The following is a 22,612-nucleotide window of genomic DNA, read 5'->3' on the forward strand; positions in this document are numbered from 1 at the left end:
CAACTAATCACATGCGTGCAAGTCAGAAGTAGGAAGTAAACGAGGAAGTGCAGACGCCGAAATATCAACAAGGAATATATTTGGCGGCCGTCGCTGGATGGGGGGAAGGCCCGCCCCTTCTGCACTGCAGCCCACCATCTAGGAGGCCCCGGCGCTAAACTGGGCACAGCCGGCCAGCCATGGCCCTTCAGCCAGTGGTGAGCGGGGGTCCTCTGAGAGCTATGCAAGTGTGACTTGGAGTGCGTGTGAGGGAGAGTACTGAGTGAATGTGTTCTCTCGGGTTCGATTGTTGACATTTCGAGTCAGGTTATTTGGGAAGCCCCTTTACACTTCTCAGCACTGAGAGGAAAGTAAAAAATACCTGAACACTGTGCTGGAAATTGAATTCAATTAAGTGCATGCTAACATTTAGGGACAGGGCAGGGGCATTTACCTCTTTAATATGTGATGAAATTAAAGCAAAAGAGCAATAAAGTAATTACTTTTTTGGGGCTTTTTTTTCGGTTGCACTAACTCTCTCTCTCGCTTACTTTGGGATTATTGTCATGCATGCAATTACTCCGAAAGCCCCCCCCCCCCAATAAAAACTAGGTGGACGTTGTCAGAAAGATAGCGGAGTTATTCATAGGCAAGAGATTGCCGGTTCTTAAGCATTATTTCCACAAACTCTACGCTCGACGAAATTGTCTGCAACTAGAAATGCCATAACGAACTTTTCTGGCTGTACTCTGGATGTAAACAGACCGCGTTTTAAGATCGCTTTGTTGGCAAAGCACTCGCAGCAGAGATTTATTTAAGTTTTGGGATATAATGCTGGTATAATAACCTGCGTGGCTAATGCACTTGTGGCATAGATCTGAGTGTAACCACTAAAATGTTTATAAGGTTGCTGCAGAACACTGGATGAAAACTGCAAGTCACAGAGTTCATTTGCTAGTAAGATTGTTCTGTGGGTTAATTCTTATGTTGCAGAAAGCCTTATATGATGCGCTGGTCACACGTCCCACTCTTAGTAAAGTTGCTCAGTGACTTACCCACCATAAACCGGTCAATGTAACCCGCATGATTCCTTGTAGCTTTTGAACCCAGCTTTTCGTTTAAGATTGATAAACCTCACTTCAGTTAACATGGGTAGTGATTAACAAATAAAGGGCTAAAAAAAACTCAGTGAAATTGTACACACTTAGTACTACATAGAGCTTGAGAAAGTGAAACACTTTTATATCTTGGCCATCACTTGGCCAACTCGTTTCTCCTGATGGGTTGTTGAGACGGGAAAGGTGCAGTAATGTCTAGCTGTTCTCACTTTGACTTCAAACACCTCCTCCTTTTCAGGAGACAACATTCAACTAGCAAATACATTACATTAATTTCGCATGCCCCAATTGATTACATTTTTTTTTTTTTAACTGGGGACCTACTTGGGAGAAGCACATCTGACAAAACTGCATCCGACATGCTGCAAAGGACAACCAAGGAGGGACGGAAAACCGACAGAAACAAAGCACTCACGTAAACTGACCGAACCCATAATTAAGGCCCACATATGCAACAAGAAGTGTGTGCAAACAAGAGGGATAGAATGCAGGAGCCCACCCATGCAACGAGGAGCATACGTGCTAATGCAATGAGTAATGCACACTACATACAGCAGGGTCCACATACTCCTTCCCCCAACACACAACAGGGATAGGTAGAGAGTGCACTTCACATATAATAGAGAGTGCCCTTAACTGAAAAGGGTGAGCGCTACTCTCTACAAGGGAGAGATGGGTGTGCAATTGACTAAGGGCAGAGACGGAGAGTGCATCTACTGCAAGGGAAGAGGCACAATTGCGAAACTCACTAAATGGAAAAGAGATGCAAGTGCAAACTTACTTCACTGCACTTACTTACCACTTACATATATATGCGTATGCAACGGCATGCCCATCCCAAGGGAAGAGATGGAGAGTGAGCCAAACTGCAAGAGAAGAGAGGTTGCACCCAAATGGGGTGCAGTCACTTGCTCTGAGAGTGCGCAAGAGAATCAAAGACAAATATATAGGGAAGATTCCAAAACAAAAGGAACAGAAGTACAACTACAAGGGAGCAAGATGGGGATCCCTCACAAGCTGTCATGAAAGGCCTGGACCATTCTCTCAGAGTGGTTTATACAGGACACATGCAAACCCAACTATGAAGACTTTCCTCACTCTGCCAGCGGTCCCACACGCCTGGAGCTCTCAGTGCCTATCCGCTGCCAAGCTTACCTTCACCGAAAGGGCCTTGGATCTTGCATCATCTTGAAATCTCAAGAGCCCTTGTAGGCTGCTGCAAGAAGAGAGATGCTGTTCGAGGTGGCTCAGGCTGCAGCGTGACGTTGGGTATCCGGTCTCAGGGGGAAGAGGCGATCAATGGTCGTACAGTGCCAGAGACCACTACGAGAGCACTGATTGCCAGCTACGGTAATCCTGGACCCACCTGTTGCTGGCCAAGGCCTTGCACTCTGCGGCCATTAGGCTGGGGCAGTCGTCATCAGGCTCGCTGGTTTTTCCCACTTCCATTTTCTTTTCCTAATCACAGAGAGTGATTGAGGTGGCAAAAGCAGCAGAAAGCGACACCCCACAGGACTTCATGGGAGCGCAGCTTTGCAGGTCAGCGGTGGGGGAAGCTAGTGCACGGCAGCCTCCAGGGAGGGAGTTGCCGCATCGGACTCAACTCAAAGCTGTTTCCTTGTATCCCGGCAACTGCCGCGAACATGATCAGATGCGGAGCGAGACCGAGGTTCAGGGAGAAGCAGACACGGCACTCCCTGATTCTTATTTTTTTTGTGTGCAATGAAACCATAAACTTATGCCACCAGCACAAAGTTGTTATAATTGTACAAAACACTTGAATGGTGAAACCACACCGCCGTCGTGAACCGTTGCCCCCGCCCTTCCCCATGCACACCCAATGATGGAATGAGCGTATGAAAAGCGGGACGGGATCAGAAAAAAATGGAGCTCGGATGAATGAAAACAGCCGCACTCCTGAGGAGGGCTTGTATACCAAGAAAATAAAAGGGAAGTGATACAGAAGCAAGGAGCGAATAAGAACCGAGATGGGATAAGGAAAAAAATTGTGCTCGGAGCAAATGAAAACACCAGTGCTCCTGATGAAGGCTGCTAATCCAAGAAAAAGGAAGTTTCTAAAATGGTCATAAAATGAGGGCTAATGGAGGGATAGCGTACTTGGTCCCTGCTCTCGGGGAGGGGTAAATGCAGGAAGAGGCATGACAAATGGATGCTATGGACAAATGAGGAGAAAGAATAGGAGAGGCGCTATGGATCCAGCAAATGGGAAGCCTATGGGCATGCTGAAGCCCACAAAGTAGATCCAGCATGTCTCTGTGAGACACTACATGCGCTGTCTACAGCAAAGACCTCAAAAGGTATCCTTGAAGTGATGGATTTGGAGTGGTATCTTGTTGCATGCAAAAAGAACCTCCAGTCCCTCGAAACCTCTGCAACCTGTTGTTTGGCACTTCACAGCATAACCTGATAGTGCACAGGCGCCTGTGTGTTGAGTATTGTTAAACTGCACCAGTACACAGTTGAGAGGTCTCATGTGCTATATTATGGACCTATATCCAGGCATAGGATTGGCTTCTGGGTATGCTCCCTGACTGCGGCCCTTCTTTACCATCTCTGCTCTGAACCTTGGAGCATGATTGAGAATGTAAGGTGGCTAGGAGTGACATTAGTTTAGGGCTACAGCTGGGAAGCTATCTGGAAATGTAGAGAGTTTTCTAGAGGTTGGAGATGATCCAAATTGTTAAGGAGTCTCTGGAAGCAATAGTTGGTTCATGAGGAAGGCTGAAGAATATCTGATATGGCTAGAGGGTACCTAGGAGCACTGGAAGAGCGTGATGGTTCAGTGGGATTGAAATGTTCACTTTAAGTGCGGGAGATTATGCTGTTGATTATTTCTTTAGCACTTTTGCAGCCCTGCTTTTGTCAGGGTGGCAAAAGAGAAATAAGGAGGTGGTAGGAGAATTAAGAAAACAAACTATACAGGAAATGTTAGAAGGGAGACTTGGGTGGTGGGAAATGCTGCTAGGGTGTCTAGGAGTGCTGGGAATATTACTTGGAGGAAATTATGATATTGTTAGATTAACTGCAGAATATCGTTAGATGGTGTGGGGGCAAACACGGAATAACTAGCTTGTGAAAAAGTCTTGTACTGTGAAGGGGCCTGGAAGTTGCAGGGTTTGTAAATTTTTAATGTTTGTAGGCAGGTAGGTTTAGGTGCAAAGGGGGAGGAAATGGAGTTATGGAAAACACTGGGCGTTAAATTGCACTGCTGTGTGATCGAATGGATGAATGATTGGAATGCTGACCAGGAATGTGTTGCCGGAGTAAGATTATTACACTGATAGGGTTTTGGGGAGTGATGGAAACACAAGAGAGTGTAAGGCAGGTTAAGGGGTGTGACGTCATGGTGCACAATCACTGTGCTGTCCTTCTGATTTTGGACTAAATCAGCGCTAGCGCCAAGGCACCTCGGGGTAATCGTGCACTATACAAATCTAAATAACATAACCTTTATGTTCTGGAGACTTCTGTCACTAGTACCTTGAGAGTTGTTCCTCTTTGGTTTTGTACGTCACTGTTATGTATGTTAGGTTGTAACACAAGTCTTGGTTGGAGGCATCTCACTATAGCTGCAGCTTCTAGCACATGGATTTTTGTAAGATTTGGGGACATCGTGGCCACATAACAAATGTCATGGGCATACACACTCCCACATCATGCTCACTTCCAACAACTTCATGTTGCCGTCTTACAACTTCCTGATGACCACTGCACAGACCATCACTTTTCACATCATCTACTGCCCACCAGGCTCTCACTCCACTTTTAATATTGAGTTATTATCCTTCATCATGCATGCCAGCTTCACCAACCCTTCAACCCATAAGCGAGCAATAAGAAGCCAAGCCCACTTTTCAAAAGAAACTAGTTCACTCGCCCTCTGCCTGCAAAGAGTAGTGCGTGGACACCCAAAATCTTTTCAAGCCTATGTGATAATTTGGACTATTCACCCACACTATCGTTACATCAGCACCACTATGTGATACGCCCACCTTCTCCACCTTAAACACTCTAGGTGCCATCCACTTATGAAACAAACTTCAATTCCTGAAAGCTACATTGTATGAAGACAGTGTCATACTGTCTTAGGTAGTTATGGTAATATTGTTGATGGCGGCGTAATGGACATCGGCAATGCATCACACTCTCAAGGTACTATTCCAGATGCCCTCAGCTCTGTCAGAATGTACTCCTCCCATAAAAGCCCAACCGGTACACTGTGGATATCACTAATTGTCAGTTGATTGCACCATTGCAATTTTGGATCCAATTACATGAGAAGATAAAGATGAATGCTCTTGGAGGTGGAGCTGGGACACAGCCAAGAAGGCTGCTTCCTTTTAGAGCACCATTGGAAGCTACGGTTCTTGACCCAGTTGCTGTAGGTTGGGGACCAGCGCTGACACCCCAATGATGGAGTGGATGACTGCTGAGCTCCAGAACTGAATAGAACCTTTACTACTCCCAGGGACACAGTGGTTTGCCCCTTACAATAAACACCATCACTAATCTTGATTCTTCACTCTAGGCCTGTGACAGCAAAGTTGGCTTTTGCTATGATTGGGGATCAGCAAATCGGAAATATTTGGCAGTGTGTGCTTGAAGCTATTGGTCGCAGAAAATGATTAAGCTTGGCAGGGAAGGGCAGGGAGCAACCTGGCAAAATCTGATTCACCATATTCCGGCTAACTGCAGCCTAAAAAACTTGCTAGATGTGCCTATGGTATCTCCCTGTTGGTTCCTGCTTCTGTTTGTCCCCTATCATTACCTTGTAATTTATGCAGCATAGTCAGTTTGGTATACCACCTAGGACTTATGTGACTTGGTCCTTAGGTTGTAATGTGATACGCCCGCCTTATATTGCTGATGAGACCTACATCCCTAGATGCTATTGTTGGATACATAGGCCATTGTTCAGTACATTCTTTGTATATTTCCACCCTCTCACTGGCCTGACCTAGCACTGAGACTGCACAGCTATATGGGCCATATCTGAATATGAAGCAGGGTCCCCTTTCCTGCCTGGCATTATTAATGGGACATTCTTCTCTTCTCCTCATTTCATTTCATTTCATAAGGCTTTATTCGAACATAGAACAAGTTCATAAAAGCACAACATTAGAAGACAACATTATTAAAATATTCAGAGGCAGAAAAATTCATCGACATACAATAGTTAAAAAAGCATACTTTTCCTAACATTAATGGATTTGAGAAGAAAAGTGGCCGTATAAAAACACACATCCGGATGATGCAAATTAAAAAGTAAACGCATACAGTCATGTAGTGATCTGACCCCAAATTTTACAAACAAGGGTTTCAGATAAGCTGTCCGGAGATGTTTATACAACTGGCAAAGCAGAAGAAAGTGCACAGTGCTTTGGGGAGTAGAGTTATCACATGGACATGGACCGACTGGATGTAAATTCAAAGAGGGGAAGGCAACAAGGTTGTGGCCAACTCCCATTCTAAGTCTGGTCAACACAAACCGATGTGCCTTCCAGGTTACTTGTGACAAATAAGGTTGGAAACCCACAACTTCATTTAAATCGTGGTAGAAAACATAAGATAAAAGATAAGAGCTTTTCTGGTGTCTCTTGATGGAGGCCTGGTATAGGAGACACTGCTTAAGGTCAGATTTGGACAACACATCTGCCCCATGGTGGTCCACAATAATATTGATGTTGAAGAACTCCCGAAAGTTATCGATAACATACTTCAACCATGGGATCCTTGTAAAATAGTCCAAAGTAAGACAATCAGAGATGATAGCTCTACACAAAGAGGTCTCTTCTTTAGTCCAAATGGAGCGCCATAGGATCAAGGGTCTAAGGAGAATCAAATCGGAAAGGTGGTGAATACCCAATTCATTATGCACTAAGGCATTAGAAACAGACCTTGGCAGGCACAAAAGTTTCTTCAGAAATTCGTTCTCCTCGACCTGAAGAGATCCTGCCGGGGCATAGCCCCATATACCGGCTCCGTACAAGGCGATTGAAACACACAATGATTGGAAAATTTTCAGCATGTCATTTACCCGCCTATCTCCCAATTTAGTTGCCATAGTAAAAATTCCATAAGCGCTCCTGGCCATTTTAGACCGTACATTCTTATGTTCATTTGCCCAAGTGTTTTTATTTGAAAAAGTAACCCCTAAATTCTAAAAGTTGTCAACAGCCTGAACCTTTTGACCCTCTATAAAAAAGGAAGGCTGTTTCTTTCCGAGCCTACGGCCATATTCCATAACATATGTTTTGGATTTGTTTAAAACTAACTTTCTGCTTTTAATAAATTGCATAAAACCATCTAGCAGCTGTTGAAGACCATATGGTGTACGTGAAATTAAAACCGCGTCATCCGCGTAAAGTAACACAGGGACATATTCATTATTGATTTTGGGAGCGTCCACTGCCAAAGATTTAAGAAAGGAGTCTATCTCATTAATAAAAAGTGTAAAAAGCAATGGGGCTAACACACATCCCTGGCGTATTCCACGCCCAATCTTAAACATGGGTGTACATTCACCTTGCGGTCCATAACGGACACATGCTCTCAGTTTGGTATATAGGCAAGCTAGAAAGAAGAAGATACCCTCCGGGGCCCCCATCTCTAACAACTTTGCCCAGAGAATCCCGTGATCCACCAGATCAAAGGCACTACTTAGATCCGCAAAGCAGAGGTAAATAGTGCCGGTTTTAGCCAAAGTGTATTTACCGACGAGCAGTTCTAGATTTAGACACCGCTCCATCGTACCGCGACCCTTCCTAAAACCAAACTGGCTCTCAGCTAAAATACCATTTTCCTCCGCCCATTCCTCCAGTCTCACTAGGAGCACTCGGCTCATAACTTTTACAGAAGAATCCAGCAGGGAAATTGGTCGATAGTTCTTGGCTTCCCCACGATTGCCTTTCTTAAAAATTGGAATTAGGATGGATTCTTCCCATGTCGGGGGCATCTCGTTACTAACGGCTGCATTAAAGATGTTGGTAAGCAGGGGCCCCCATTTTTCTGGGACCAATTTATACACATCAATTGGGACCCCATCTGGGCCTTGTGCTTTCCCCCCTTTACTGTCCCGTATAATCAATCAATCAATCCTAGGCATTTATATAGCGCACTACTTACCCGGAGGGTCTCAAGGCGCTCGGGGGGGGGGGGGGGGGGGGAGTGCTGCTACTGCTCGAATAGCCAGGTCTTGAGCTTCTCCCTGAAGGAGAGGTGGTCTTGGGTCAGGCGCAAGTCGGCCGGTAGGGAGTTCCAGGTCTTGGCGGCCAGGTAGGAGAAGGATCTTCCTCCTGTTGTCGTTCTTCGGATGCGGGGGACGGCGGCGAGGGCGTGGCTGGCTGATCGGAGATGTCGTTTGGGAGCGTAGAAGTTGATGCGGTTGTTGAGGTAGCTGGGGCCTCGATCGTGTAGGGCTTTGTGTGCGTGGGTGAGGAGGCGGAAGGTGATTCTTTTGTTGACGGGAAGCCAATGTAGGTCTCTCAGATGTCCGGAGATGTGGCTATGTCGTGGGATGTCGAGGATGAGTCTGGCTGAGGCGTTCTGGATCTGCTGGAGTCTCTTCTAGAGCTTGGCGGTGGTTCCGGCGTAGAGGGCGTTGCCGTAGTCCAGTCGGCTGGTGACGAGGGCCTGGGTGACCGTCTTCCTGGTCTCGGTGGGGATCCACCGGAAGATCTTCCGTAGCATGCGCAGGATGTTGAAGCATGACGAGGAGACGGCGTTGACTTGTCTGGTCATGGTGAGGGAGGAGTCCAAGATGAAGCCCAGGTTGCGTGCGTGGTCTGTCGGTTTGGGTGCGCAGCCCAGGGCGGGGGGCCTCCAGGAGTCGTCCCAGGCGGAGGGTGAGGAGCCCAGGATGAGGACCTCCGTCTTGTCTGAGTTCAGTTTCAGGCGGCTGGTCGTCATCCACTCGGCTACGTCTTTCATTCCTTCGTGAAGGTTGGCTCTGGCTGCGGCGGGGTCGTTGGTTAGGGAGAGGATCAGCTGGGTGTCGTCAGCGTAGGAGATGATGTTCAGGTTGTGTTGGCGTGCGATGGCCGCAAGGGGGCTCATGTAGACGTTGAAGAGGGTGGGGCTCAGCGAGGATCCTTGAGGGACGCCGCAGATGACTTCGGTGGCCTCTGACTTGTACGGTGGTAGGCGGACTCTCTGTGTTCTTCCGTTGAGGAAGGAGCTGATCCAATCCAGTGCCTTCTCCTGGATTCCGACGTTGTTGAGGCGTTGCACAAGGGTGCGGTGGCAGACAGTGTCGAATGCCGCGGAGAGGTCTAGGAGGATGAGGGCCGCTGTTTCTCCGTTGTCCATCAGGGCTCGGATGTCATCGGTAGCCGCGATGAGTGCGGTCTCGGTGCTGTGGTTGGCTCGGAAGCCCGACTGTGAGGGGTCGAGGGATCCATTCGTCTCGAGGAAGGCGGCCAGCTGCTTGTTGACGTTCTTCTCGATGACTTTGGCTGGGAGCGGGAGGAGCGAGATGGGGCGGTAATTCTTGAGTTCGGAGGGGTCCGCTGTAGGTTTCTTGAGTAGAGCGCTGAGTTCGGCGTGCTTCCAGCTCTCCGGGAAGGTGGCGGTGTCGAAGGAGGTGTTGATGATGTTCCGCAGGTGGGTAGCGATGACAGCGTCGGCCTTGTTGAAGACATGGTGAGGGCAGGGGTCGGTTGGAGATCCGGAGTGGATGGAGTTCATCATGCGGACGGTGTCTTCCGTGCGGATCGGAGTCCAGGCGCGGAGGGTGGTGGTGGGCGGTGGTTCGGTCGTGGCGGGCGTCGGTTGTGTGCTGAAGCTGTTGTGTATGTCCGCGATCTTGTTGTGGAAGTAGGAGGCGAGGGAGTTGCAGAGGTCTTGCGATGGGGTGATGTCGTTGTTTCCGGCGTTGGGGTTGGAGAGCTCTTTGACGATGTTGAAGAGTTCCTTGCAGTTGTGTGCGTTGTTGTCCAGCCGGTCCTTGAATGCAGTTTTCTTAGTGGCGCGGATCAGTTGGTGGTGCTTCCGGGTGGCAAGCTTGAGGGCGGTAATGTTGTCTGGTGTTGGTTCCCCTCTCCAGGCTTTCTCGAGGGCTCGGCAGTTCTTCTTGGAGCTCTTGAGTTCGTCGGTGAACCAAGGGGCCTTCTTGCTGCCGGGTCTGCTAGGCGGTGTCCTTAGAGGGGCGAGTTCGTCCGCGCAGTTGCTGATCCACTTCGTGAGGTTGTCGGCGGCCTGGCTGGGGTTTGCTGAGCTGGCGGGAGGGTGCTGGCTCAGGGAAGCGGCGAGTTGGTCAGCTGTGATCTTGTTCCAGCTTCTTCGGGCAACCGGTTGCTGGTGGTGGTGGATCGTCGTTCTTCTGAAGTTGAAGTGGATGCAGCTGTGGTCCGTCCAGTGGAGTCTAGTGGCGTGGCTGAAGGCGATTTCTTTGCTGCACGAAAAGACGGCGTCGAGTGTGTGTCCGGCGAGGTGGGTGGGGGTGGACACCAGCTGCTTGAGTCCGAGGTTGGCGAGGTTGTCGAGCACGGTGATGGTGTTGCGGTCGTTGTTGTTCTCCAGGTGGAAGTTGATGTCCCCCAGGAGGATGTAGTCAGCGGAGGGGAGGGCATGCGGGCTGACGAAGTCGGCGATGTCCTCGCTGAATTGTGTGCGTGGTCCCGGGGGTCGGTAGATCAGGGTGCCTCTGAGGGTGGTCTTCGGGTCGGTACGGATCTGGAAGTGTAGGTGTTCGGCGGTTGTCAGGGTGTCGTCGATGTTGGTCGTGATGTGGATGGTGTCCCTGTGGATGATGGCGATGCCTCCTCCCAACTGGTTGGCGGAGCGGTCCCTCCGGGTGATCTTGTAGCCCTCTGGGATGGCGATGGCGATGTCGGGCGCTGAAGAGGCGTTCATCCAGGTTTCTGTGAGGAAGGCGACGTCAGGAGATGTGGTGTCGAGGAGGTTCCAAAGTTCGACGGCGTGCCTGTGGACGGAGCGGGTGTTGAGCAGGATGCACTTGAGGTGGTTGCTGCTGGTGTTCGGCTTGGTGGTTGCAGGTGTGGGGCAGGTCCGGATGCAGGTGAACTTGCAGGCGTGGCAGCTGAAGGGTCCGTGGGTGTGCTTCGGGGTGGCTCGGTAGCATCCAGGGATGCCGCCGGTGTTGAGTGCGCTGAGTTCGGTGGCGTTGTAGGACAATCGGGTCGTCTTCCGTCTGTGGGGGCCGGGGGTCCTGGCACTGGGCGCGGTCCAGGCGCGGACGGGCGCAGACGGGCTTACCTTTGGCGCGCCTTCGGCGCACAATCGGCGCGCCCGCTGCGCGTGACCGCTGCGCGTGACCGCTGCGCGTTCGCACGGTCGCCATATATGGCGAAGTGCGAGGGAGGGCGGAGCAGCTGGGAGGCGGGAGCGGGGAGGTTACAGAAGAAAAAGGGGCGTGGTTAGCGGCGGTGGCGGGAAGCGGGCAGGGAGGACAACGAGAGACAGGGGGACCGGCGAACAACGAATACAGAACAAATTAACAAAGTAAATACCACAAATGCACACAGAGAAACTCAGCAGTCAGGGGCACACAACAGGAGACCAAGGTGCAGGAGCACAGCGCTATCGCGTAGGAGACCACGCCGCTCGGTGGCAGGGGGCGTGGTCACACGGCGGTAGCAGGGGCAGCGAGGAGGCACACGCAGCAGCTGGTGGCCGTGCGGCGCGGGGGTGTCCTAGATTAGGTCACACTCACCTGCGTCGCACGGTCGCCATATATGGCCAAGTGCGAGGGAGGGCGGAGCAGCTGGGAGGCGGGAGCGGGGAGGTTACAGAAGAAAAAGGGGCGTGGTTAGCGGCGGTGGCGGGAAGCGGGCAGGGAGGACAACGAGAGACAGGGGGACCGGCGAACAACGAATACAGAACAAATTAACAAAGTAAATACCACAAATGCACACAGAGAAACTCAGCAGTCAGGGGCACACAACAGGAGACCAAGGTACAGGAGCACAGCGCTATCGCGTAGGAGACCACGCCGCTCGGTGGCAGGGTGCGTGGTCACACGGCGGTAGCAGGGGCAGCGAGGAGGCACACGCAGCAGCTGGTGGCCGTGCGGCGCGGGGGTGTCCTAGATTAGGTCACACTCACCTGCGTCGCACGGTCGCCATATATGGCCAAGTGCGAGGGAGGGCGGAGCAGCTGGGAGGCGGGAGCGGGGAGGTTACAGAAGAAAAAGGGGCGTGGTTAGCGGCGGTGGCGGGAAGCGGGCAGGGAGGACAACGAGAGACAGGGGGACCGGCGAACAACGAATACAGAACAAATTAACAAAGTAAATACCACAAATGCACACAGAGAAACTCAGCAGTCAGGGGCACACAACAGGAGACCAAGGTGCAGGAGCACAGCGCTATCGCGTAGGAGACCACTCCGCTCGGTGGCAGGGGGCGTGGTCACACGGCGGTAGCAGGGGCAGCGAGGAGGCACACGCAGCAGCTGGTGGCCGTGCGGCGCGGGGGTGTCCTAGATTAGGTCACACTCACCTGCGTCGCACGGTCGCCATATATGGCCAAGTGCGAGGGAGGGCGGAGCAGCTGGGAGGCGGGAGCGGGGAGGTTACAGAAGAAAAAGGGGCGTGGTTAGCGGCGGTGGCGGGAAGCGGGCAGGGAGGACAACGAGAGACAGGGGGACCGGCGAACAACGAATACAGAACAAATTAACAAAGTAAATACCACAAATGCACACAGAGAAACTCAGCAGTCAGGGGGCACACAACAGGAGACCAAGGTACAGGAGCACAGCGCTATCGCGTAGGAGACCACGCCGCTCGGTGGCAGGGGGCGTGGTCACACGGCGGTAGCAGGGGCAGCGAGGAGGCACACGCAGCAGCTGGTGGCCGTGCGGCGCGGGGGTGTCCTAGATTAGGTCACACTCACCTGCGTCGCACGGTCGCCATATATGGCCAAGTGCGAGGGAGGGCGGAGCAGCTGGGAGGCGGGAGCGGGGAGGTTACAGAAGAAAAAGGGGCGTGGTTAGCGGCGGTGGCGGGAAGCGGGCAGGGAGGACAACGAGAGACAGGGGGACCGGCGAACAACGAATACAGAACAAATTAACAAAGTAAATACCACAAATGCACACAGAGAAACTCAGCAGTCAGGGGGCACACAACAGGAGACCAAGGTGCAGGAGCACAGCGCTATCGCGTAGGAGACCACGCCGCTCGGTGGCAGGGGGCATGGTCACACGGCGGTAGCAGGGGCAGCGAGGAGGCACACGCAGCAGCTGGTGGCCGTGCGGCGCGGGGGTGTCCTAGATTAGATAGGTATACTATCTAAAACCTCTTGTACCGTAAAATTTAATGGAATATGCGGCCATCTATTCCCTGAAACATTAGATGCACCATCTGACTGGAAAAGTTTCGAAAAATGCGAGACCCACTCTGCCTGCATAACGTTGGAAGTTAATTCCGGAATTTTGTCATCTTTAAGAAATGGGGAGTTGACAGTATTCCAGAACAGGGAACAGTTGTTCAATTCGGCTGCCTTGGTCAGGTTATCCCATGCCTCCTGCCGGAGTTCCATTTTCCTACGTTTAAGGGTTTCTTTGTATCTGGCTCTTAAATCTATGACCAGACCCTTATCTCTAGGTGTAGCTAACAGAGCAGATTTCAGCTCCCTCAAGGCTAGAGTGCAAGTTGAGTTGAACCAACCCCGCGGTCGATCCTCCTTATATTTACATGTACTTGTAAGTTTTAAGTTGATGGCCGCATTAATACTAATAAAATGCTCGATAGAGCAAAGGGTACCTAAATTATCTTCTAGGATCGCGATAATATCTACCAGGCAACTGGATATAATAAAATCGGACGTAATGTCTGCCTTATCCCCCTTCCATCTGAGTCTTGTGCCATTGGGACGTTCGGCCTCAATACTATTAACAGTGCGGCCCGAGATATGGGCACCATCATTATCCCATAACATAGCCTTTGCTACCAAGCAGTTATGGTCACTGAGTTGAATATCAATTACTTTTGGGGCCGTAATCCAGGCCTCAAGACCCGGGGAAATACAAATAAAATCTATTACTGAATTCGTTCCCCGGCCTATAAAGGTAGGACAAATATCCCCCTTTGCATTTTTCTCATTGGCCATAATATACATGTTATATGAGGCAAGGAAGTTATTTAGGGCGTCTCCATAATAATTGTGTTGAAAATGAAGAATCCCGTCCTCAAGACCGTCCACCAATCCGCATACGTTGACCTCTGAGAAAGGACAGGTAGTAATATTAAAGTCCCCTGCGAAAAACAGGTCAAAAACTTCATTAGAGTCCTTGAAAAAGTCTTCCAGTGCCTTTGAGAGATCTTTAACCGGCTGATCCCTAGAATCGGTAAAAAGATTATTATAAAAGTTGATTAAAAGGATGTTCCTACCTCCACTTATATGCAGCCATAGAATCTGGGCGTGAGCCCCGACTTGAACATATTTAGTGACCGACAAAGGGGCTTTAACTGAGATCAAGACAAGTAGGGCCCCCCTTAGCTCTTCCCGATACCGAGCCAGTAGCGGGTAGCTGGTATGAATTAAAACCACTATAGCCTTTGAAATCAGTGCACCAAGTTTCCTGTAAACAGATTATATCAAAAAGATCTAAAAATTCCGACCACCCCAGACTATCTGCTTTTGATCTAATTCCAGCGATATTCCAACTTGCAATATAACAACCAGAAGAGGCATGGATACCTGTCCCCAAATTAGTACAGTTGCTACCCTGTTGGAAGATGGCAGTGTTAAGGGACTCCTTATCTAACACAGGGTAACCTGCTGGATCTCCCTCCTTACCCAGGGGCATGCAGACTATTGATGACACAGGAATTTTCTCCTCCAACCCTGGCGAACATGCATTTAGGCCTCTAGCCAACAGATCTAGGTTCCCCGGAGATTCCGGGGGTTCCTTACCTTCCTCTGTTCGAGGTTCCGTGCAGACAACGGGGACGCCCGTCTTGTCCATTAATATGGGATCTTCTGTTAACCCCAACACGGCACCCACCTCCTGTCAGTCATTTTGGTCCAACCCACTCAGGCATTGAAAACGGTTAGCAGTATCGACCTGGAGGCTGTTTACCAAGCTAAACACCTCTTCTCTCCTCGGTCTCCCTCCCCCCTGGTGCACTGAAAAGTGCTCTATATGTTGACTATAGAAAAAGCCAAGTGGACGGAGTGAGATGCCCTGGTCAGTGCTGGGGCGGGACGTAGCACGAATCAAAGCTGTCGTGGCAAGGTGGGGGGGTACTAAAATTGATAATAACACAATCACCAGGAATGTTTTTAGGGGACATTTCAATCCAATTGGTTCTGGTAGTAGCCAGAATCCGATCCGCCATAGCCACAGAAAAACCACATTCACGGTTAAGCCATGCCACAGTTTTGTTTTTGAGGGAATCATATGATTCCACAGAGAGGTAAGGCCCGTCCTCTCTGATGGGTGGCACGTTGGTCAAAACTGCCACATAAGGTGCGCAGTCAGGCGGCAAATTTGGTTGGGGGAGGCCACAGTTATTAAACTTCCCCCTTCCAGAGATCCTAGTCGTGTTCCCCAGGGCATAGGTAGCTGCGTTTGGGGGGGTACCATTATGGCAGGAAAACTTGGCTAAGATAGCACTAGGTGTATCCCCAGGTGTGGGTCGTGTTAAATTACCGCCAAAGCCCTGCCGTTCAATAGCCGGATTGGTCCTACTCGATGGCTGTGAGGGAATAATAGAGCCCGCACATATCTGGCCAATACTGGATAAGTCATTGGAGGGTTGCACGCATTTACCGGGCAAACCCGCAGTCCCGCTTACCGCAGCGGGCGGTTGAGGGCTATTATTGGAATTAAATCCAGATTGCACCAATTCGCCCAATCTGTTCACTTCCCTAGATACAGCCTCAAGTTTATCTAAGAGAGGTATGATAATTTTATCTAGCTTACTGTCGATCATACTAATTAGCAACTCGAGCTGATCTGGGGCTAGTATCACGTGGGTAGAATTAACGTCATTATTTGAACAGGTGTGCTCAGAGGAGCCTGCATTAGAAACAGAGACAATATTCTTTTTACTTTTGCGGCCCCCCTTTTTAGGCGGGACAGGTCTATTAAGGTGTGACCCTGATCTTAATACTCTATGCATTTTAGGGACCACAGGGGTCGATGCAACAGTAACATTAGGAGACCTACTAATATCAGATACCTTGGAGGGATCGGTGTCAAACAAGGGAGCCTGAGTTGACTCAATTACACATGCACCCACCCTCACTGGAGAGTCTATAGGAGCCAATACTTGGCTATCATCAGAGGAGTGGATCTCAACAGAAACTAATTGGCTCGTAAACTCAGGCCCAGAATTACTGGCGAGACCCAGGGATAGTCTACGTTCCTTGTTGATCTTGTCTACAACTTTAACTAAATAATTATCAAGTGTAGAGACAATAGGGCGAAGAGTCCCAGTTGACTTGGACATGTTGCCTTAAAATAAAATAAAAGATAACAAAAGAAAACAAAAACTACCAATTAAAATAGCACTTACTATGAAATGATACCAACAATATAAACATTAGACATAAAATAAGAATGAATCTATACCACGGGTAAGACCCTTAAATAGAACACTAATTAGTAAGGAATCTATGTGAGAGCAGGTCTGGAATTAACCAGTATTCCTGGGACCACAGAGTTCAGGTTGCAAAGTCCAACTGCACACCACAGAAACACAGTATGTAGCATGCAAAGGGCACAAACCTAGTCAGCGTTGTACAACAACATTGAGTCCACAACGTGCAACCGGTTACCAATAGTCACACCGAATGCAAATATCACAGTACCTTACAACAGTGTCCTTATCACAGTCGGAAAAGGGGGGTGGCCCGGCCCGGCCTCCGTTGGCCCCGGACGGCCACAGACGGCCCGCCCTCTGCCCGGGCTCAGCCCGGCGCCGCCCGCGCGCATCCTGCGACGCGGAGGAAGCCTCGCGTTTATAAACGCCTCCGGGCGCGATGTCGGGCGGAAGTGCCCCGCTTGGGACCCTGGGAGCTGTAGTCCTCTGCGGCCGGCGGTGTCGGGGCAGCGGCAGGGGCCACAGAGCGCGAACAGCCAAGGCACAGCTGGACAAGACCCCAGGAGCCTAAGAGCCTCTTGCTTCGCCTGGGTTAGTGTTTAAAGATGCCCCTTACAATAAACACCATCACTAATCTTGAGTCATCACTGTAGGCCTGTGACAGCAAAGTTGGCTTTTGCTATGATTGGGGATCAGCAAATCGGAAATATTTGGCAGTGTGTGCTTGAAGCTATTGGTCGCAGAAAATGATTAAGCTTGGCAGGGAAGGGCAGTGAGCAACCTGGCAAAATCTGATTTACCATATTCCGGCTAACTGCAGCTTAAAAAACTTGCAAGATGTGCCTATGGTATCTCCCTGTTGGTTCCTGCTTCTGTTTGTCCCCCATCATTACTGTGAATTTATGCAGCATAGTCAGTTTGGTATAACACCTAGGACTTATGTGACTTGGTCCTTAGGTTGTAATGTGATAAGCCCGCCTTATATTGCTGATGAGACCTACACCCCTAGATGCTATTGTTGGATACATAGGCCATTGTTCAGTACATTCTTTGTATATTTCCACCCTCTCACTGACCTGACCTAGCACTGAGACTGCACAGCTATATGGACCATATCTGAATATGAAGCAGGGTCCCCTTTCCTGCCTGGCATTATTAATGGGACATTCTTCTCTTCTATTGTAGGTGCAGCAACAGGACCTCTCTCACCACCTTCCTCATGTTCTGATCTTTTCAGTGCCTCCTTTATAACCACTGTATCCAACCTAGGTTCTAGTTGTTTAGAGTGACCCGAACACTTTTGTCAGAGGAAAGTTTATCATCCCGGTGTTCCCTGTTCTCTGGAGTGAGGCACAGAGGCACATGCTTATGTGAAGGCTTTGCATAGAACTGCTTCCCAGATTGACTTAGGCAGACTTGCCTACCAGTGCTCATATGTTCGTTCACCTGACACAGTAGCTCTTGTTTTCCGTAGCACTTTTTAACACTATGCCAATGTCTTAACAAGGATGCAGTGAAAATATTGGACACCTTTCTGAAAGGAATTTCTGTGTTTGATGACCCATTTATCATAAGAAGTAAAAACAGTGTATTCTGATACTTCTGCTTTTCAAGATTGTCTCAATACTGAAGAGAAGAGGTTTGAGTAAGTTGAAGCCAAATATGACCAAGTCGAGATTGAGGTCAGGATGTCCTATTTCTCATGTGCACGGTGAAAGACTTGGAAGATCGATCCAGGAGAGACCATATAGTTATTTATGGTATCTCAGAACAGGCCAAAAAAGAGGATGTGATGACCTGATACCATGGCTCTCCAGGCTAAATTTCAAGAAACTCCTCTAGTTTCAAAGGGCTTGTTTGATAAGATCTAAGAATTCAAATACATAGTGTTGACCTTTCCCAATTGCATGCCTCTTCAACATACTAAGGCTCTCCGTCAGGCAGCCGGGCGGGGAAGTATCAGTTGAATTTAGATTATTAAGTTCAAATGTATTAATGTTTAGACTCTTGTCTTTAAAATATCAATTCATAAAACTGTTTAAACCTTTTACATTGACCTCCCCTCCAACCCCCCCCCAATTCTTCCAGTACAAACTAAATCTTCTTGTCATGTCCGAGTCACTTAAATGTATTTTTCCAATACAAACCCTTCTTCCCTAACCCCATAAACTCTGGAGTATATGGTTAAATAATCTTTGCTCGAGGTTCTTTACATCATAACCCAAGCATATTTTTTAATATTTTGCCAAGACACACGCAACATCTAAAAATTCCATGTTCAACAAAAGTGTAAATGCATTATTGCCATGTTTTATATGAAAGCGGTTTTAAAATCAAGCGACGAGTACTGTAAAAATGCGACAGACCATTAAAAAATGCACATTAATATTTTGAAACCTCAATCCGCATGTGCAGTTATTCTCCACAGCCCAAAAAAGTAACATTTCTCAGCCCTTTGATAACTGACATTCAAAGCCACCTGGACATTTTTATAATACATGTAAAAGGGCATCTGGAAGAGCTGATATGTACAGGATATTATCCTCCTATTTTCCCAAGATTCTAACATATAATTTGCAGAGGGTCTTTTCTCTACATACCCCATATCAGCCAATCTAGAGTCCCTTCTGGCCATATGTGACTCTCCTTTCGAAAGGTGAGAGACCTCAGTCACCTTAAATTTCTCCTTTTTTAGGGCCCCTGCAATGGTACCTAACCTGTTTCTGACATGCACTGCCCACCTTAACTCACTGCTTCCTATTTCAGAAGCACAGAGAACTGCAACCTTCTGTACCTCCGAGGACCAAAGTTTATCCCAAAATTGCAGGGTTGCTTTGCGGGCCAAGAAATTCCAGGCCTGCAGATTCCCCTTCCTGTCTTATTGCCGGACCCATCACACTTTTTTGGGAGTCCTAGAAATTGTGTTCAGACACTTATTCTCACATCTCTCCCAACTTCCCTCCATACTTGGGGACAACACCTCAGCCCCTTAAAGACATTGATTGGGAACCATTGTGCTGTAGACCAAGATGGACCACCAAAGGTATTGTTAAAGCGGACTAGGCCCCTATAGTCGTTGCTGCTCGAGTCTCAACCAATTCCTTTTGTAGGGTCCGGTTCAGCTTTTTTTAAACGTCATACCTAAATATTTGTTGGAAGATAGCACCTCCACCTTCATATTATCCAGGAACCACTTAAACGGTTTGGATTTTTCCCTAAAGGGGATTCTTTTTGTTCCTCCCAAGTTCACCTTTAGATTGTTTGCCTCACAGTAACCGTTAAATCTATTCAGTTTCCGCTGTAGGCCTACTTGGGTCAAATCTAGTGTCGCCAGATCATCTGCATAAATTAGGCATAGCACATGTCTACCACTTATTTTCGGCAAAAATGACTGAGTAGCAGCCAGCACCCCCGGGAGATATGCATGGAACAAGGAGAACAACGTAGGGGCCAAGATGCAGCCCTCCCTTCACTCATTTCCTAGAGGTATTCTTTCTGAGGGGGCCCGTCAAGGTCAAGCTCCATTTGGGCCCAATTTTGAGAAGGAAGTTCCTGCAAGATTACCAATAAACATAGGGGGATACCCTGCTATCATAACTTTGCCCAGAGTATACTGCGATTCACCAAATCAAAAGGCGGGCTAATATCAAAACAGAATAGACTTCCAGTTGTTCCTTCCCCTTTTACCCCAGGGCCACAAGCTGAAGCAATAATCTACTGTTAAGTGCCCACGTTTGAAGCATCCTTGTTCCATTGTTACTATTTCATTACACTCAATCCAATTCTTTAATGAAATGAGAAAGATCTTGTTATACAATTTTGCACCAACATCTAGTAAGTTTATCAAGTGGTAGTTACCAGTTACATCCATTTCCTCTTTTTAGGTCTCGTGACGTAAGCAGCGCATGCGGTTCTCTCGTCTTACGAGGCTTCTCGGTATCGATACGATTCCAGAAGTCGTCTCGCGGCTCCGCCTCCAATTTTCATTGGTGCGTGTTGTTTTGCGTCATGGCTGATGCAAAACACAGTGTAATGATTGCACCGGAGGCAATCATTACACTAAAGGTTGCCACCCTGTCCCCTTTTGGGCCCGCCAACCGGGATGTGATTGTTTACTTGCGGAGGGACATGGCCTCCTTCAATTACTCTGTAAGCACTATCTACATGTTAGCATGTCAGGGAAAAACACAAGCGAGTCAAACTTCTTTCTGTGTCAGCATTTGGCTCGTGGAAAAGCGAGCGTGCCTATTTTTTTTGTTGGTGTACGAGACATCCAAGATGTCGATGTTACAAGCCTGAATTAAAAAACGTGAAATCAACAAAATGTCAATGGCTGTTTTACGTATCCATATTACAGTATCTTTATACTTCCGGTACAGCCTCTGCAGTTGCTCCTAGCAACCAGATGGCATTCTTAAATATTTTCATAAATGTTGTTCACCACATGTTGTTATTGCTGTTTGACAGTTCCGTTTTTTAATCTTCATTCACACTTATGCGAAGATCTACTTGTATAGAGAAGCAAATGCGAACAGCTAAGAGGCAGGTGGTTTGAAGGCACCCAGTGGCTGGTGTGGTTCGTTAATAGATTTTGATTCTAATTCAAAGGCATTGGCTTCGAAGTCGCTGTCCATGCTTAAGCTTTCCGAGGTTTAAATAGTTTGGAAGTACACAGCTTGCCGCATTTTGGTGTTATAGCAATGGGAATGCTGTTTCCTGTACGGAGCTTGTAGTAGTTTGACGACTTTATATTTATTTTGTTAAAAACGCGCGCCGTGTAACTTGGCTTTGGCATACTACTCACTCTCTACTACTCACTCTCTTCTACTCTCTACTACTCACTCTCCACTACTCACTCTACTGCTCACTCTTTACTACACTCTACTGCTCACTCTTTACTACTCTCTACTACTCTCTACTATCTACTCACTCTCTACTATCTACTCACTCTCTACTACTCTACTCTCTACTAACTCTCGACTACTCTCTACCTACAACTCACTCTCTACTACTCACTCTACTACTCTCTACTACTCACTCTCTACTACTCACTCTCTACTACTCACTCTCTACTACTCACTCTACTACTCTCTACTCACTCTACTACTCGCTACTACTCTCTACTGCTCACTCTTTACTACTCACTCTACTACTCACTCTGCTATTCACTCTCTGCTACTCACTCTCTACTACTCTCTACTCTCACTCTCTACTAATCTCTACTCACTCTCTACTACACTACTCACTCTTTACTACTCTCTACTACTCACTCTCTACTACTCACTCTCTACTACTTACTCTCTACTCACTTTCTACTACTCTACTCACTCTCTACTACTCACTACTACTCACTCTCTACTACTCACTACTACTCACTCTCTACTGCTCACTCTTTACTACTCTCTATTACTTACTCTACTACTCTCTACTCTCTACTCACTCTACTACTCACTCTCTGCTACTCTACTCACTCTCTACTACTCGCTACTACTCGCTCTCTACTGCTCACTCTTTACTACTCTCTACTGCTCACTCTTTACTACTCTCTACTACTCTCTCTCTACTCTCTCTCTACTACTCTCTCTCTACTACTCACTCTACGACTCTCTACTACTACTCTCTACTCACACTCTATACTCACTCTCTACTATTCACTCTACTACTCTCTACTAATCACTCTCTACTACTCTCTACATACTCGCTACTACTCCTCTCTACTGCTCACTCTTTACTACTCTCTACTCCTCTCTACTACTCACTTTCTGCTACTCACTCTCTACCTCTACTACTCACTCTATTACTTTACTACTCTCTACTGCTCACTCTCTACTGCTCACTCTATTGCTCACTCTCTACTGCTCACTCTACTACTAACTCTCTTCTACTCTCTACTACTCACTCTCTACTGCTCACTCTTTACTACACTCTACTGCTCACTCTTTACTACTCTCTACTACTCTCTATCTACTCACTCTCTACTACTCTACTC

The 22,612-nt window shown here is 48.3% G+C and overlaps 1 protein-coding gene across 1 annotated transcript in view; it reads left to right on the forward strand.

The window, feature by feature from the left end:
• Nucleotides 1–11: 11 nt before the first annotated feature.
• IKBKB (inhibitor of nuclear factor kappa B kinase subunit beta) overlaps nucleotides 12–22,612 on the forward strand; it is a 432,685-nt gene continuing 410,084 nt past the window's right edge. The window contains exon 1 of the mRNA XM_085634081.1: nucleotides 12–197. Within this exon, the coding sequence (XP_085490207.1) occupies nucleotides 180–197 (18 nt within the window). The 5' untranslated portion in view covers nucleotides 12–179. The remainder of the gene's footprint in view (nucleotides 198–22,612) is intronic.

Source organism: Triturus cristatus, chromosome 11 (genome assembly GCF_964204655.1).
Source record: "Triturus cristatus chromosome 11, aTriCri1.1, whole genome shotgun sequence".
Lineage (NCBI taxonomy): Eukaryota > Metazoa > Chordata > Amphibia > Caudata > Salamandridae > Triturus > Triturus cristatus.